General features: G+C 35.6%; 1 protein-coding gene across 1 annotated transcript in view; it reads left to right on the forward strand.

Moving 5' to 3' along the window:
- LOC111053487 (transformation/transcription domain-associated protein) overlaps nt 1–17,960 on the forward strand; it is a 160,447-nt gene that overhangs the window by 52,268 nt on the left and 90,219 nt on the right. The window contains 11 exon segments of the mRNA XM_039430392.1: nt 247–479; nt 692–836; nt 7,338–7,480; nt 7,990–8,151; nt 8,815–9,075; nt 10,180–10,447; nt 11,883–12,088; nt 12,790–12,960; nt 13,960–14,139; nt 15,430–15,735; nt 16,895–17,017. Coding sequence (XP_039286326.1) covers nt 247–479; nt 692–836; nt 7,338–7,480; nt 7,990–8,151; nt 8,815–9,075; nt 10,180–10,447; nt 11,883–12,088; nt 12,790–12,960; nt 13,960–14,139; nt 15,430–15,735; nt 16,895–17,017 — 2,198 coding nt within the window.

Raw genomic sequence — 17,960 nt, forward strand, 5'->3', positions numbered from 1 at the left:
AACCCATTTCATGTGAAAAATATTACAATTTAGTGCTTCAACGATCCTTGTCGTTTCCGTTTATAAATTCGATATTTTACAAAACCTAGATGTAGCCTACTGTATTAAATAGTGTTTGATAAATCATGAAATATGTTATACATTCAATATATATGAAATAAATTATTTGAAAATTTTAAATTCTCAACCTTTCATTTCTTCAGATCTGTATTCTGTAATGTTGATAACTTTTCGATTCTCCAACAGGTCTCTCGAAAAATGGCGAAACTGAGAAAATAGCTTCAATCGTAATCGAAATATTCAATCAAATAGCAACATCAGGACAGAAGTATATGGAAATTCTATGCACAATGGTGTTGCAGACTGAGAAGGCTCTCCTTGTTGGACAAACGTCTCCTTTCAAAGAGCCACTGCTGCGATTCCTTCTACAGTTTCCCGAGAAGACCATCGAGCTCTTCCTAAGGGACGCTAACATAAAGGTGAGACCAGTCTAATCATTTGATTGTTACTATCTATTCTCAACGATTATTCTACGATTTAATTTAGTGTAGTCTATTTATATATTTTGACATTTCATTTTTTCGCTTCAATTCTACCAACTCGTATCTCAAAAGTATCTCAACGGAAACTATCTTTATATTTTTGAGGATAAATTGATGATGATGATAATGATGGTGATTTTTCTCTTCAGGACGAACAATGGTCGCGTTATCTGGAATTTATGATCAAACATGCCGATGGAAAACCTTTCAGAGATGTGCTTCAGAATGATGCCCATGTGCAGCGGTTGATGAATATGGCTCTAGCCTATTCAACTTCCAATTTGACTAATGCTGGTATGTAAGATATAATTCTTAATATTATTCGACTTTAGGTGTTATTTTACTTCAAATGAAACACTTATCAGGAGAGGTCACATCATGCAGGGTGATTATAAAAGGACTCAATCTTGAAAGCACATGAATATTTTTTGAAATTAGTCACAGAATTGAGAAAGGTGTCATTTTGTTACAAAACACTTCACGTTTAAGGTGTGGATGTTATTTTGGTTCTATGTGACAGCTGTTGGTAATGCGACATACATCCCACCGGTAATAGATTTCTTGCCACACTTGTACCAGCATATCAGGCGTAACTTGTGCAACTGCAGTGATCCGAATGTGATTCGATTTCAGAGATCATTGAGATTGTCTGGAAGATTGATTGATTGATTGATTTTTATTGAGTGCTAGGTCTAGTAAGACCCATTGCACATTACAACAAAACATAACATCACAAAAATAATAGAATGTAAAAACTAAAGATAAATATTCTAAGAACTTAGAATTAAATAGGTAATGAGATTACAATAAAATAGTCTATTAATTATAATTAATACTAATTATAATGAAATGAAGAATATTAAACTACAATAAAAAACTAGAAAATAATTACTGCAGCATTAACAACAAGCAATAACAGATTCCATCACTCAATCAATACCAGCAGAATGAAAATTAAAACAGAAAAACAAAGTAAATACATTTTCAGCAAATTAGTAGATAGGAAAGAGAATAAAACTTGCATTGATATTTCCTTGAAAAAAAAAATTTGAACTGTTATTAAACAGTGGAGAAAAAATAAATAAATAAAAAATGTATCTATATAATTATAGGCTATACTATCAAACCAAAAATAATCAAAGTAATACATGTTATAATGAAGTGTGTTAAATAATATAAACTATTTATAAATGGATGTAGAAGACAAATTTTTAATATTCATATGGTATGGATCAATGTAAAACAGATAATCGTTAAAGGACTAGTCACTCATCAATCATAAGCAAATGAGCGTGCAATCTTTTCTTAAACAGGGAGAGAGACGTGGAAAACACAATGTGAGTTGGAAGGGCGTTCCACTCTCTGCTTGCTGTTGTGATGAAAGACGAATTGAATATGGATGTACGGTGATGAGGAATTTGAAGAGTGAACTGATGTGACCTGGTTTGACGAGCAGTATGAACGGATGATAACAAAGTGAATGAGTTACGCAGATAGCATGGTCCTTCATTTTTCACAATTATTTTATATACCAGAATCAGGAGGAAATATTTCCTTCGATTCTTGAGTTTCAGCCATTCCAGTTGCATAAAGTAAGGCGTTATATGCTCATCCCGCCTGGCATCGTAGATGTATCTTATTGCATAATTGAGGGATCTCTGCATCCTACCATTCAATTCATCTGTCAGGTCAACGTATACGGTTGAGCAATAATCAAGAAAGGGTATTATTAATGATCTGACCAATAGGATACGTGTGCTTTGAGGCAGGAAATGTTTCAGACGTTTGAGCTGGTGCATGCCTGCAAACACTCTGTTACATACATGAGTGGTCTGCTCCTTCCATCTAAGACTCTGGTCTAGATACAGTCCAAGAGTTCGCACACTCTTCAGGTAGGGAACAACATTTCCTGCAACAGTGATAGCCGGGAGTCTTTCCTGATCAAATCTGCTCAGAAGAGTTGGGAAGCCAAGAATGATGCTTTTCGTCTTTTGTGCATTGAGGATCAGCTGATGGGCATCAGTCCACTGCAGGAGTGACTCAATATTCTGGTTCATGGACTGAACTGCTTCTGAAATTCTTTCTTTTGAACAGTGAGCGTAGATCATAAGATCATCAGCAAATAGATGATAAGAACAGTTTGAGAAAACAGAGGAAACATTATTGATGAAAACAGAGAAGAGAAGGGGTCCCAACACAGAGCCCTGAGGAACACCTCTCAAAACTGGTCTCCAATTAGAGGAATCACCACAGCTACCAAATACTGCCTGAAATCTGTTGGACAAATATGAGGAGAACCATGCTACTGCAGAATCGGAGAAGTGGCAATGATACTTCAGCTTATGAATTAGCAAGGCATGAGAAACATTATCAAATGCCTTGCTCAAGTCGAACTGAATAAGTAACGTGAGTAATCTTTTATCCATAGCTGCACGTATGTCATCTGTTATGCGCAAGAGAGCAGTACATGTGCTATGATTTGGGCGGAAGCCAGACTGGAAATTCGAAAAGAAGTCAAAACTTGAAAGATATTGACTTACCTGAGCATGCACAATTCTCTCCAGTGCCTTAGATATGGAACACAGAATATGGATGGGCCTGCAGTCTGCAGGAGCGATTGGATTAGTCGATTTAGGAATGGGTTTCACCATGGAGCATTTCCAGAGATCAGGAAATTTTCCTGTCTGAAGAGAGACATTGAATATGTGAGTGATAGAAGGTAAAATAACTGGTAACAATTTTTTATAAAATAAGCTTGGGATATTGTCAATTCCTTTAGAGTTTTTTGAGCAAGAACATATTATCTTTGACACCATAGATGGAGTAACATGTGAGAAATAGAATTTCTCTGCCGGCAAGTTATGATTGAACTGCATGATAAGATGGTCTGAAGCCAGTGGTGCGTTGGATGCATCTGGCTGATTTGAACTGAGAGTGAAGAAATCGTTCAGTTCATTAAGAGGTATATTGATTCTAGTATTAGATCTGGCTTTATGCGCTCCTAGTCTTCTGACATTATCCCACAGAGTAGATGTTGAATTATTTTGATTAAACTGCCTGTGATAGAAGCGAAGTTTTGCATTGCGACTCATAGATTTCACACGATTTCTCCAAGTTTTAAAGACCTCAAAGTCTATCTGGCTGCTGGTCCTTTTAAATACTCTTCTGGCTTTATCACGCTCACGTCTGGCAATCAGTATCTCTTCATTCATCCAGGGCACTGGTTTCCGCTTAGGATGCGCAGTACGCACAGGGGCATGCCTATCAAAAATGCTGTGAATCATATTATTGAATACTGCAACCTTATCATTGATGTCATCAATGAAACCTATAGTGTGCCATGGCATGTTGATAGCATCCTCAAGACATCTATCATCATTGAAATGTTTGAAGTCTCTATATAAATAGCTCACTGCAGACAACTCATCACATTTCAAGTTGTAGACTAAATAAATCATATCATGCATGGAGAAGCAAGGCATAGGTATCTGTCCAAAAGAAGAAACATAATCTTTATCACTCACCACCGCTAGATCTAGTAAAGTATGTGAATTGGGTAAGTGGTAAGTCGGGTCAACATTATTTACAATGTGGAAGTTGATAGAATCAAAGAGTGTCACGAGTTGCCTCCTTTCGAAGCTATCTCTCAATAGATTAGAGTTGAAATCACCAAGTAAGACAATATGTTGATAGCTATGCATTATCTGCAACAGAGAGTGCTCAAGGAGTGACAGTCGACCTGCTTTGGGTGGCCGGTATACAATCCCTACAAGAATTTTGTCTTCACAAGCTGTGATCTCTATGAAGATAAACTCCGGAGAGTTGGAGTAGGGTTGAGGAGAAGATAACACATGTTTGGGTGACAAAGAGGAGCGAACATACACGGCAACCCCACCTCTGTCCCTCCCGACTCTATCATTACGAAAAACGCAATACTCCGGAATGCTGAAAGAACAGGAATCCAGTGATGGTTTAAGCCAGGATTCACTAACACCTATTATATCAAAATTCAAAATAGTGGAAAATGTCTCGCTGAAATCATCGAAATGACCAGGTAAAGATTCAGCATTGATATGACAGAACCTGAGAGAAGACGAGTGACCATCTAGCAGTCGTGCTAACTCAGATACGCTCACATCCATTAGTATGAAATGTAATGTACTAGTAATGTATTAATATATTATTATAGGAAGATATATGAAATCACAGTGTACCCTGACAATGGTCTTAAGTAATCTTAAACAGAGCAAATTTATTAAAAATTACAGAATGCGTGAAATCAATCAAGTAAAGATCAATATTTATTTCAAATAGTTGGGAAGGTAAATTAAAAATTTAAACGATAATCTCAATTTAATCGTAGGCGACGTCGTAATTGAGCCCCCTTTGATGTGAGATAACTACTGAACAACAGTGGGCTTAAGTAATCTTAAACAGAGCAAATTTATTAAATATTACAGAATGCGTGAAATCAATCAAGTAATCCAATAAAAAAAATATTCTTATAAAATAAAATAATCGTATAAAATATTAATCTCAATAAAATATTAAGAATAAATCATTTCCATGATGAACTCACCAAGTAATCATGAAAAAAAAATTCTATAATGACCAATCATAATAATCATCATAATGATCAAACTACAATCATTCTTCTAATTGAGATCATAATTCAATGAATATTGAGATTACAAGGATACATGTTCACAGAGAAGCGGAAAAAATAAAAATTAACATTGCAATAATCATATTCAAAAGTACTGTCAGAGTTAGATTAAAGAACAGTGAAATCAAGTTCATAAGTATGGAAAATATATGGCTTCTATTAATTACTCGTCGAAAATTAGCTTCATGGAAATAAATAAATATCGAAAGGAAAATAAACAATAGTGAGAAAAAATAAATAATAATAATAATAATAATAAGAAGAAGAAAAATCATTTCAATGATAAACTCACCAAGTAATAATTATCAGTGGTTGGTAGGCAATGAAACTACTTACGGTACTTTACATATGACTATCACCGAGCTGATCCGAATTCGCATTATTATTAGGGCCATTAGAGAACTCAGAGAAGACTCTGTTGTTGTCCCTCCAAAAAACACGCCCATCACGACTCCAGACGTTCTTGAAACCCACTCTTCCACACATTTCCCGGAAAAACAAGTGACGCTTACGCGTGAGATCTTCTTGCACTGAGAAACCGGTACCACTCAACTGACGCCTATTCGATATTATAGAACTTCGCTTTTGATAACTGATAAACTTGACGAGAATCTGCCGAGGTCTCGGCTCTTGGTTGTCACGCGGTTGAGCGAGGCGACCGACGCGGTGGCATAAACATAAACATAAGAGGCGGAACATAAACCTTATCCCTAATGAAATCCCACAGGAAGAAATCCATAGGTGTTGAATCTGGTGAGCGAGGTGGCCATGCAATTGGCCCTGCATGGTAAATCCAGCTAAGTTGAAAGCAATTGTCTTGTTCCAGAAAAACTTGAATTTCTCCGTGGAAATGAGCTGGTGCACAGTCATGCTGAAAGTTATAGGACACTTGTACATCTTCTTCAGCATGACAGTACACCACCTCATTTCCAAGGAGAAGTTTGGGATTTTCTAGACATTCGCTTTCAACTTCGCTGGATTGGCCGTGCAGGTCTAATTGCATGACCATTTCGCTCACCGGATTTAACACCGATAAATCTCTTCCTGTGGGGTTTCATTAAGGATAAGGTTTATGTTCCGCCTCTACCAGGCAATCTCAATGACCTACGAAATCGGATCACATTCGGATTCGCTGCGGTTGCACAAGTTACGCCTGATATGCTAACTTGTGTGGCAAGAGATCGATTATCGGTGGGATATATTGTCGCATTACCAACGGCTGTCACATCGAACCAAAATAACACGCACACCTTAAACTTGAAGTGTTTTGAAACAAAATGACATCTTTCTCAATTCTGTAAGTAATTTCAAAAAATATGTGCCTTCAAAGTTGTAAAGTCCTTTTATAATCACCCTGTATAATTGTTGAGAGGTAATACCTTAGTTTTATAAACTTTCAAAAATAAGTTTAATTGAAGCCGGAAAACTAGAGCTTCATAAATTCAAAGAATTTAGAGTTTGACAGTGTCTACATTTTTAATTGCTTTATTATTTAGTTCTCATACTGATTCATAGATATCACGCCTAGGCTAATAATCTAATAAGGTTGACATTAATTTTTATTGTAATAATTATATGTAAATATAATATGGAATTCTGACAGTTTGAACTGATCTAGACGCCATGTATTCGTTTGAGAATACATTTCCCGAGAATCAACTTCTCAAACATTTTTTTTCTAAAACTGACAGTGAATGAAAAGAGAAAATATAATTACTATATAATTTACTTAGCGAATTCACTGTCTAATTGCTTCTCTTTAATTTCTTACAAGTATAATTCAGTATAATATATTGCTGTATGTTGATATATTCTAATTTGCATTGGAAATAATTTGTTCACATTGACATAGGCGTAGGCCTACAATCATGAAACTTGCAGCCTAAACAACAGGCTGAACCCAAAACTGTTATTATTCCAATTTATACTTCTTCAAAAATTTGGGTTAGGCTATATGAGTCACATTTTTAATTAATTATACGATTTACACATGAAAAAGAAGAATAACACATTTGGATTTGGTAAATTAATCATACGAACAAAGGATACAAGAGAAATTGAATACATACAATATGATAAGTCGAAAAATTCCAATAAACTAATAGCACGACTTCCAATGTTCCCAACAGGCGATGCAGAGAAAAACGCTGAACTGCAATATCAAAGCATCAGAATCGTTTCTCTGCTTGTCAAACTTGATGACCAATGGCTTTCTACGCAGCACCAACTGGTTGCAACATACCGTCAAATTTGGTGCAATGATCAATACCAGGTATGTTCACTATCTTCCTAAACCTTTGAATAAGTAAAATTATATCAACCATATACATAATATGTTTTTATTACTTTTATATAGGCTTACATAAAAGTATATTTAGTATATCAAACTATCTCTTGTAGAAAATAACATTATAAAACGCTATTGAACATACAATGTTCATTTTCTGATAAACCGTTGAAGGTGTTTATTTATTGTGCAATCAGAATTCTATTCAAACTCGAACAATTCACTTGGATGAAGCACTACCAACTTTTAATACATTGTAGCTGAGAGAGGTATGGGTTCAAATGCCACCATATCAGGCTCTCCAACGTCTTATAGTATTAATTACTTCAGACTACATAATTCAGAATCCACAAACATCGTATCGTATTATACTATATTGCTTTACTACTATAGTTATCCGTGTTTGCTACGTCTCCTCTCTCAACTAAAATAATAATTTACTATTCTTGTATAGTCCTACTCCACAAGATTTCAAATGACTTTTTGTTTTCCAGGAGCGACACAAGAAAATTGAAAATATAGAGTTTCCGCACTGGAAAGAACCGAAGCTGCTTGTGAAGATACTATTGCACTACTTCAGTCATCACCCATCAAAAATTGATCTGTTGTTCCAACTTCTCCGGGCGTTCTGTGATAGACTATTGCCAGATTTTCAGGTAATTCCAGCAGAGTGAACATGCCAATTGTTCAATACTATAATTCGAAATGTTTACATGTGCTTCTTGAATTTCCATTTACTTAAAAACTGAAGCATACGTTGAGCATTTATTTCCTCAATATTCAATTGGAGAGTAAAACATTGGATGAAAAAATGTTAGCCTGTTTAAAAAATTTCACTCTTTCAATGGCGGATATCTCGTAAACTATTGAAGAAATCCCAAAACTCCACTGGGAAAATCTTGTAAGAAAACTATCATGCCCCCATAGCACAGGGGGTAAGGTTAGAAACTTTTGATATGTTTACCTCCTTACTACTCTAAACAGAGCTGCGGGGTCAAAAATTGTTTTCCAAACATTTCTCTGTATATGTTTATTTTCCCTGTGCCCCCGTAGCACCGGGGGTAGGGTTGGAGCCTTTTAATATGTTTACCTCCTTACTACTTACTCTAAACAGAGCTGCGGGGTCAAAAATTGTTTTCCAAACATTTCCTTGTATATGTTTATTTTCCCTGTGCCCCCGTAGCACGGGGGGTAGGGTTGGAGCCTTTTTACCTCCTTACTACTCTAAACAGAGCTGCGGGGTCAAAAATTGTTTTCCAAACATTTCCCTGTATACTGTCTTTTGAGCATTTAATATAACTTTTCTTTTTGTGTTGCAGTTTCTTCGAGATTTTCTGGAAAACACAGTTGCCAGTGGTTTCAATGTTGAATGGAAACGATCAGCGTTCTTCAGATTTGTCGAGCTATTTCCAACAAATACCATATCTCAGGAGCTGAAAGCAAAGATTCTTCAGTTGATTATCATTCCATGCTTTGCGGTTTGCTTTGAACGGGGCGAAGGCGATAAACTGAATGATGGCACTGCCATTAAAACGCACCATGATACGCAGGACAGTATCATTACTGTATTCATCAATAAGGTAAATCTAATAACGTATTTTGGATTTATTATAATATTGAATATGTCAAAAACATCAAAAATTGAATTTCAAAGTGGGTTGCCAATTATTGAGACCTCATATTGGACATTTCTCCTACTGTGGAACATACTATTAGTTCTGTGAACAGTAGACCTCGCGCAGTTATAACGACGTCCTAAACCATAAGCACATCCACACTGATACACTAACTATTTATTTGATCAGATCATGCGTACACAAGATTTAATTATCATATAACGCTTTCCGGAATTTAGCGCGAGAAAACCAGAAGACATCTAGGCGCCCAGACGAGCTGTTATAAGTTCTTTGCATCCTATTTAATAGTGCATGAAAATTGTATTCAATGAGGCATGCAATTTATAGTCTTCACAGCTGCTAATTTTTTACCAAGTTACATTGAGATATTGAATTGCATGCGTCATGGCATGCAATTTATAGTCAACTCGACAGCTGATTTATGATGAATAATTCTATAGTATGATTTTCACTCTAATATTGACGTATGAAGGAGGCTCCTTTTTCCTTTTATATTATCCTTGAAATGCAAAATTTCCAAAAACCTTGTATATACGTCGACGCGCAATTTAAAAAGGAACATACCTGTCAAATTTCATGAAAATCTATTACAACGTTGTTCATCTAACATCTAACAACGTTGTTCTCATATCTTTCTCCACTGCCATTATAACGTGAACCTCACTATAGTTCCTATGTCGATTATCTGACGAAACATAAGTTAACCTAGGGATGAATATTTGAGATTGGAGAAGAAAAATGTGATTTGGTGATAAAACATAACCCATTTGGACTTTTGCATCTGAATTTAAGAAACAAATAGTAAGGTTAATCTTATTTTTCCTCTCTTGTTTTGTAATAATGAAGAATGTAAATAGGGTCCATAAAACGTTTACGATTTATTGTAAGTTGTGTGCTCTACCATAGAAGAAATGTATAATTTAAAGATCTCAACCCACTTTGAAATTCAATTTTTGAGCCAGTGTATGAGTTTCATGTTGAGTAAATACGTTATTATGTTGGGTAAAATTAACTCTATTCACGTCCAATGTGTTGATGTTTTCGCAGATAATCGACATAGACAACCCACTGGGCTGCGGCGACAGTGTTCGCATCCTAATCCTGCAGCTGTCATGCCTGCTGGTGGAGCAGGCCCTGCCGCACATCCACGACAACAGCAACAAGCTGCAGCGACTGATCCGCTACGGCTGGCCGTCACTGCGCACCAACAACTGCGTCGATCCGGCCACCCGCTATCACGGCCATCTCCTGCTCGCGCACCTCATCGCCAAGTTCACCATGCCCATTGAGCCCTACGTCAAGATACTCAACCAAGGTAGCGCAGTTATAATTCATTAATGTATGAAAGCGTGGAAGCAAACAGGATTTCTCCCAAAAATTGCTCTTATAATTCAATAATTACGATGATTCATTACCTCTTCAATGATACATAGGCCTACATGTTAAACAAATAACTAACAAATAGTTGAACAAATGTCAACAAATAGTTGAACAATTCAGCTCAATTATTCATTACCTCTTCAATGATACTTAGGCCTACATGTTGAACAAATAGTTTGACAATTCAATTCAGTTCAACTTATTTATTTCCTCTTCAATGATACGTGGCTCAAACTATGTTTGAAAAATAGTAGTAGTAATAATAATACAAAGGATGAATATCCTTCACATGGGCTATGATGCCTGTGTGCGAAGACGAGTCTCAATCGATTTAGCTCATTTGTGTAGAGGATGTAAATAAAAATTGGACTACCAAGAAAAATATATATAATTATACAAAAGATTGCTTCCTACACTATTGGGGAAATTAGAGATTCGAACATGAGAAATCTGAATTCACCTAAAAGTATGTAGGCTATCTAAATCTGTAAAGTATAAATAATATTTATATTGACTCGACTGTAGTAGGAAGCAAGTAGGTTCTTAGAATCGATTTAACAGTTAATTCAAGTTTCATAACTACACTTAACTTCTATTTCATCTTTACCATCTCTTAAATTTTTATCATCTCTTTTCTTCATTGGTTCATTCATTAAATCATCACAAATAGAAACGTTTGTATTATCATTCATCCCTTCATCATCACCTAGGCTTTAAATACTTGTAGAAAGTTGCCTCTGTGAATAAATTAATGAATACATGAAAGATAGAGAAGAAGAAAAGAGGTTGAAGCCAACAAAGTAGTATAGATTTCATAATCTATAAATCTGATTAATAATTATAAGATATTATTAATAATTAATTTTCTTCAAGTCAAGTTGCAGCCCACGGTTAGCTGTTATTGCTTTTGTATGCAAATTTACTGATACTATAGGGAAACAGGAGTTGGCTGAAGAATATAGAGGCCCGGTTGCACAAAAGCAGTTAAAATTTCAATCATGATTAATTTGAACAAGAACCATTCAGAGAAGGCTTCTATTTAGGCTAAAATCTAACTGGCTCTTGTGCTCAGTGACTTTATAATCAATTATAATTATTTTCTTACTTTATAGTCACTGTTCTGAAGAATAAAATTACGCAATCATCTTACTTTCTCGAGTTATTAGTTTTCTGTATCTCTATCATTATAAATTTATTTTATAAAATGATTAACTTTTTCATTCCTTTCTTTAATCTTCATTCGTTATCATTAATCTTGACACTTATAGGTTTACTTTAAATAAACACATAAAAAAGGGCACTAAAAGTGTCTCATGTTATAAGATATCAATTGAGTATACAAAAATAATTTGATGTATTTTTCATTTCAGTTTTCCAAAGTCTATTGAATGCCCATGCGGTTGAGGTGCGCTTTGTAGTGCGACAAGCTCTGGACATTTTGACTCCAGCCATTCCAGTGCGCATGGAAGATGGCTACAAGATGCTCGTTCAGTGGACTAAGAAGATCATTGTTGAAGAAGGCTATTCCATGCAACAGCTCTTCCACATTCTACAGCTTGTTGTGCGTCATTATAAAGTAAGTTAATATCTCATTCCCGATGGAACAAGCTTTTCCTAACATGAGTTCTCTCAAAATGATTGTATCGAATCGATCAAATAGAGAGTACTGTATTAGAGATAATTTTTTTCCAATCATATTTGAGCTTCAAAAGTGTTTGTAAAATGTGAAATGGAATTCGTATTACATAACTCTATTAACTTCTTGTTTATCTTGTTTTTATAATAGGTTTAGTTATTTTCTTTAGCATCAATAAATTTGAATTTCACCAGAACTGAAGCAGGATAAGCCAGCTGCAACTCTCTGCCAACACACAAGGGACCTTATGTTTACAGTGCCATAAATTAAATTCATAATATTATATTACATACTAGTGTTCTAATGTATATTTGTTATACTTATATTTGTCATCTTATTATAAAATTATGTATTTTTTATTTTCTGTCAATAGATTCGTCATTTTTTATTTTCTGTCAATAGATTAATAAATTAGATAATAAATTATAAATTATTATCAATAAAATTAATAGTAAATTATAAAAAATAAATTATAATAAATTATAAAAAAAAATTATTATCAATAGATAATAAATTAATGCGTTATTATTGTTTCCTAATGTCCTTGTATAATACTGAATTTCAAGAAGTATTGTCTCCATCTCATACTTTTGACTTTGAGTTTGTTTATTGATTTATTCAATTCAATCCCTCTTTTGTAGGTGTATTACCATGTTCGACACCACATGGTGCAACATATGGTGAACTCGCTTCAAAGATTGGGATTCAGTACATCGGCAACAATTGAACATAGGAAGTTGGCAGTTGAGCTTGCCGAAGTCATCATAAAGTGGGAGTTGCAACGCATCAAGGACGAATCCGATGTGGCTGAGGTGACTTTGAAACTGCTCTCAAACTTTTTTCCCATTATTTCATTTAAACAATAAACAGTTATAGTTTGTGTAAAATAAGTTGAGACTTGGCCCTCCATCCGAAGAAATTACAGGGTTGCCAAATCATGTAAAATTGCAACTTTCTCAAATTTCCAATTCAACGTCAGAATTGGATGTGGAATATCATCCCCGATATCTTAGTAGTACTAAAAAAGCTTCAGGGTTGCAGGATTAAAAGGAAATTTAACTTATATGATAAAATTTGAAACATCGCGAAGATTTGTTTTTCTTTTGAATATCACTTCTCTCAGAATCATGGGGCGTCGTAATGCGTAATAATTTTATCTCAAATTAACCGGACTGTACAGGGTGTTTGAAAAAAAAACTCCCTAGTTTTAGGTATAAATTTAATGTGTAAATTAATGGAAAACTTCATCACTAAGTACATACAATGAAATAGAGAATCTTCAAGTTTTGTTCAACATCAGTACACTTCAACATGGGATCCATTTGTTGCCCTGCACAAGCCAAGATGATATTCAAGCTCTCGCCATGTATTCACCAACATATCAGGTGTAACTGTCCCAACCGCCATGACGATTCTTTCCGGTAAATGGTTTATGTCTTGGTTGTTTCACTCTACACAACATCTTTTATGTGTCCCCAAAAGAAAAAGTCCAGAGGGGTTTAGTTCGGGCTCCGTGGTGGCCAAGCAATTGGGCGATCTCTCCCTATCCACCTTCCCGGAAAGTGAGTGCCAACTGAAGGAAATGCTCCCTGGCACCGTCTTAATGTCAAGCAGGTCTGCCAACTGCAGGGGGACAATACTTGGACAGTTACTGAATCAAACACCTCAAACTAGAATAGTGTATATCACTTTTTACAGATTCTATGACACATCAAAACTAGGGAGTTCTTTTTCAAACACCCTGCATATTGAATGGAATGAGTTGTTTTCGATGCACTAATGTGTGATGTGTGGTGTGTGATGTTTGTCAGGCAAACGCGAGCTGCAGCAACGATGAGAGCAGCGAGCCTTGGAAGCGGCTGGCGGTGGCGGGGCCGAGCGGAGCACCTGTCAACGCCAAGGCGGCCAAATTCGAGGCCAACGCCCACAGGCCCATCGAACAACAGTATGCCGACGCTGTTGTCAACTTCCTTGCTAAGTTTGCTTGTCAGGTAACAATTGAAAACATTGAAGATCTGACAGATCTTTACTGCTCAAAGCATTAAAGATGTGTGTAGTTACTACTAAAGTATAAGTGTTTACTTCTTCTTCTTTCAGCTCAATCGTTTGATTGGTTGGCAGCCTTCTATCCAAATCTGTCCATTGCTACTCTCTTCCATTGTACATATCTCATAGCACCCAGATCCTTTGTCGTTTGTCTCAGATACCGTAACTAAGACTTACAGTGTTCACTAAGACTTGAAAAATAATATTTGATTTCAATGTAGGCTACTCATTTATTTAAATTGTATATCATTTGTTAGTCAAGTACCTTTAAATGTGAATATCTCTGAAACTGTTTGAGATAACAATGTTTTGCCATGAATTTTCTTTTGAAATTTTGTATAGAAATCATGTATCACTTTAATTTTAAAAAAATGAAGTTGAATTGGAGATGGAGGACAAACAAAAAACTTTGAAGCTTTGAAACCCCAGAAAAGTAGTATCTTTAATTAGAATAGGATCCCCAATCAAACCTACTGACTCATCCTCTATCACGCTTCGTTTAATAATCTCCAGTTAACATCTATCTGATGATTTTTAAGCATTAAGAAATTTTGATTTCATCAGCGAATATATGTCAAATCCAACGCTGCGTTACTAAACGATAGATTAGAGTTGATCAAAGTTGTCTAAGTGATGCCAGTGATATTTTATGATTATGATTTATGTTTGTTTACTGAGTGACTGCATTGTCAGGTGAACGATTGTTTACCACCCGGATATTTTAAGAATTGTTTGTTCACTGAGTAATTGCGTTATCAGGTAAACGACGGCACGCCGATCATCCTCTAGTTGATGCCAGTGATACATTATGATTTGTTTGTTCATCGAGTGATTGCATTGTCAGTTGAACTACTTTATTTATTGCAAACATTTACCAAATGCTACTTACCATTGTCTCATCTTCTGAGTAATATTTTAGTATTTGAAAATTTGACTGAGTCACTGGCGATGTTGTAGAACCGTTACATCCTTGAAAATTTCGTGGTCACGAAACCATTGAATTTGACGAAATATGTGTGTTCTCATTTCATTTTAGTATTTGTTTCTTTACTGTGGGAATTAATTGTCAGGTGAACGACGAAAGGCTACCTACCTTTGACTCATCCTCTAGATTATGCCAGTGATACTTTATGATTTGCTTGTTTATCGAGTGATCGCATTGCCAGGCGAACGACGGCACACCTTCACTCGGATATTTTATGATTTGTTTGTTCACTGAGTGATCGCATTGCCAGGTGAACGACGGCACACCGACCGGCATGCCGTCTCCGGGCGAGGTGCTGTCTCGTCGCTGCGTGTCGCTGATCCGCATGGCGCTGAAGCCGGACGTGTGGCCGCAACACAGCCTCGACCTCCGCCTCGCCTGGCTCGACAAGGTGCTGGCCACCGTCGACTCGGACAAGGTGAACCTCGGCAACGTGGCAACAGCGCTCGAGCTCTTCACCTTCCTGCTCTCCGTCATGAGGAAGGAGCAGGTGCTCGCCACATGCAAGCCCCTCCAGAAGGGCATTGTCGCCTGCATATCTAGTTCCAATACGAAGGTAAGTGGTCGGTTTCTGTCTAACACACAGATAGATTTGAAGTATTTTTGTGCTGAAATCAGGCAGCACAGACTACTGCAAGATATCGGTTGGATGGAAATTACTGAGATATTTAATTGCAATTAATAATTTGCAATTATTCAAATGCTATTTTTATCCTTTATTCTTTAAGTCACGACCGGTTTCGGCTAATTATGTCATAATCAAGTGTCATTCTTCATATATTATAATTTGGACACTTGATTATGACATAATTAAAAAACCGACTAACCGAACCCTGTCTTGTCTCTGAAAAAACTATAGTTAAGAGTTAACCTGCTATAGTCTGTGCAAACAATAGATTGCAGCACTTCGCTTATGGAGTACAGTGCTCCCAGATTTCACAGAAACCAGAAAGCCTGCGAGCTTGTTGTGTGAGAGAATAGCGAAAAAGAAAGCGTGGGTAATTTTGAAAGAATCGATATTATTATTATTATTATTCGTGATGGTGGGTTCCTGACAGAATCGATAGAAATATGGCAAATACGAAAAAAGAAGACGGTCCTATTCTTGTATGTAATAACATGGTCATAAAGCCCCATACTGCAAACTAGGGTTTGTACAGATTTTAGTAATTCTATAAAAACCCCTTCATTGGTTCATACAATAAGTACATCATCAAAAATTATAGGGAGCGAAACCTAAGTTAACCTTGGTATATTCCTTGGATACCTAAGGTAAATAAGGTAACCTAGTGCTATTCCTCTCCCAAATTTAGATAAGGTACACTTAGTCCGAAGTAGGTTAAGTGTTGTCCCAAATTTAGATGAGGTACACTTAGTCCGAAGTAGGTAAAGTCTTGTAGTTGTTCCCTTTACAACATTTTCAGTTCTTAATTGTTTTTACGAAGAAAATTTTCAAATGTAGATGCTTTAGAACCAAACATAGGAAGGACCCTATCAAGTGAATCTAGCAGATTTGTTTTCTTCAATGAGTAAAAATGATAGGTATCATTAGGTAAAGGTACCTATATCAATACCCTTCTACGACCGCTGAAACTCGGAACGCCTGAACACTTCCTGTGTGCACATGCCCTTGAGTCTAAGCTTGCTCATGACTAATGATTCCTCTAAATTATCAACTAATTATTATATTTTCAATGATATTTTGTTACCTGCAGGTTATAAGGCTGACTCACGCTCTACTTTCTCGTCTGATGACAATATTCCCAACTGAGCCTTCCAACTCCCAAATGGCTTCGAAGCACGAGGAACTGGAATTTCTATATTCAAATGTTGGAAAGGTAAATAAGGATTTACTAATTCAAACCTCTCTCTTTTTTACTTTATCTAAATAAAATTTTGCTATTGTGTTCATATGCTGTAATTGTATTCAGTTATTTATCAAGAAAATTCAAGATATTCTTATGTGGATTATCAAATCTATCATTAAGTCACTCAGTTATCTCGACTTCAACATACTATATCAAAACTCTGAGATATTCAATTTGAATATGCTGCGGATAGAATATTCTTCTGAATCTGTAGAAGAACTAGCAAACACGCCTTGATTTCAAAGATATGAGAAGAAAGCTTAATTCGAACTAATCTTCTCCTAACAGCTAAAGCATTTATTATAGATTCATTGTTTTCATGTCATCTCGATTTTATTTAAAAACTATGTAACATTGTAAATTATCATAGATCATGCAACTGATATAATCTCGTACAACTCACAATACATTATTGAATGAAAACAACTTGATATTTTCAGAATCAATACTTTACCTTAATATTTCTGATATGAAGACTTAATATGATGTAATTCTTATTCAATATAGATATCTTCGACAATAACACAGAAAGAACAATAAACAACATTTTTCAGTGATCTTATTGTATAATCATTGAACATTTTGTAATGAATACAGTTTTACCTTATCTCTATTATTTTCTTATTACATTTTGTTACTTCAGACACTGTTTTTGGTGAGATATAGTGATATTTGTTCATAACAAAACACAAGAATATTGACTAAAAATATTAAGAATTCATAAAAAAGCTACAAGCATGTTTCAACACCTATGGTGTCATCTTCAGGGGGGACAATTCAAAACTTTTGTTATTATGCCTTCTCATTATAGTGCTACTATATTTCAAGATAGCACAAAAAGCTGAACAGAATGAAAGCATAGCATGATAATCATAGCTGATGTGAAATGACAATAGTAAAATAAAATTTTACA

Source organism: Nilaparvata lugens, chromosome 1 (assembly GCF_014356525.2).
Source record: "Nilaparvata lugens isolate BPH chromosome 1, ASM1435652v1, whole genome shotgun sequence".
NCBI lineage: Eukaryota > Metazoa > Arthropoda > Insecta > Hemiptera > Delphacidae > Nilaparvata > Nilaparvata lugens.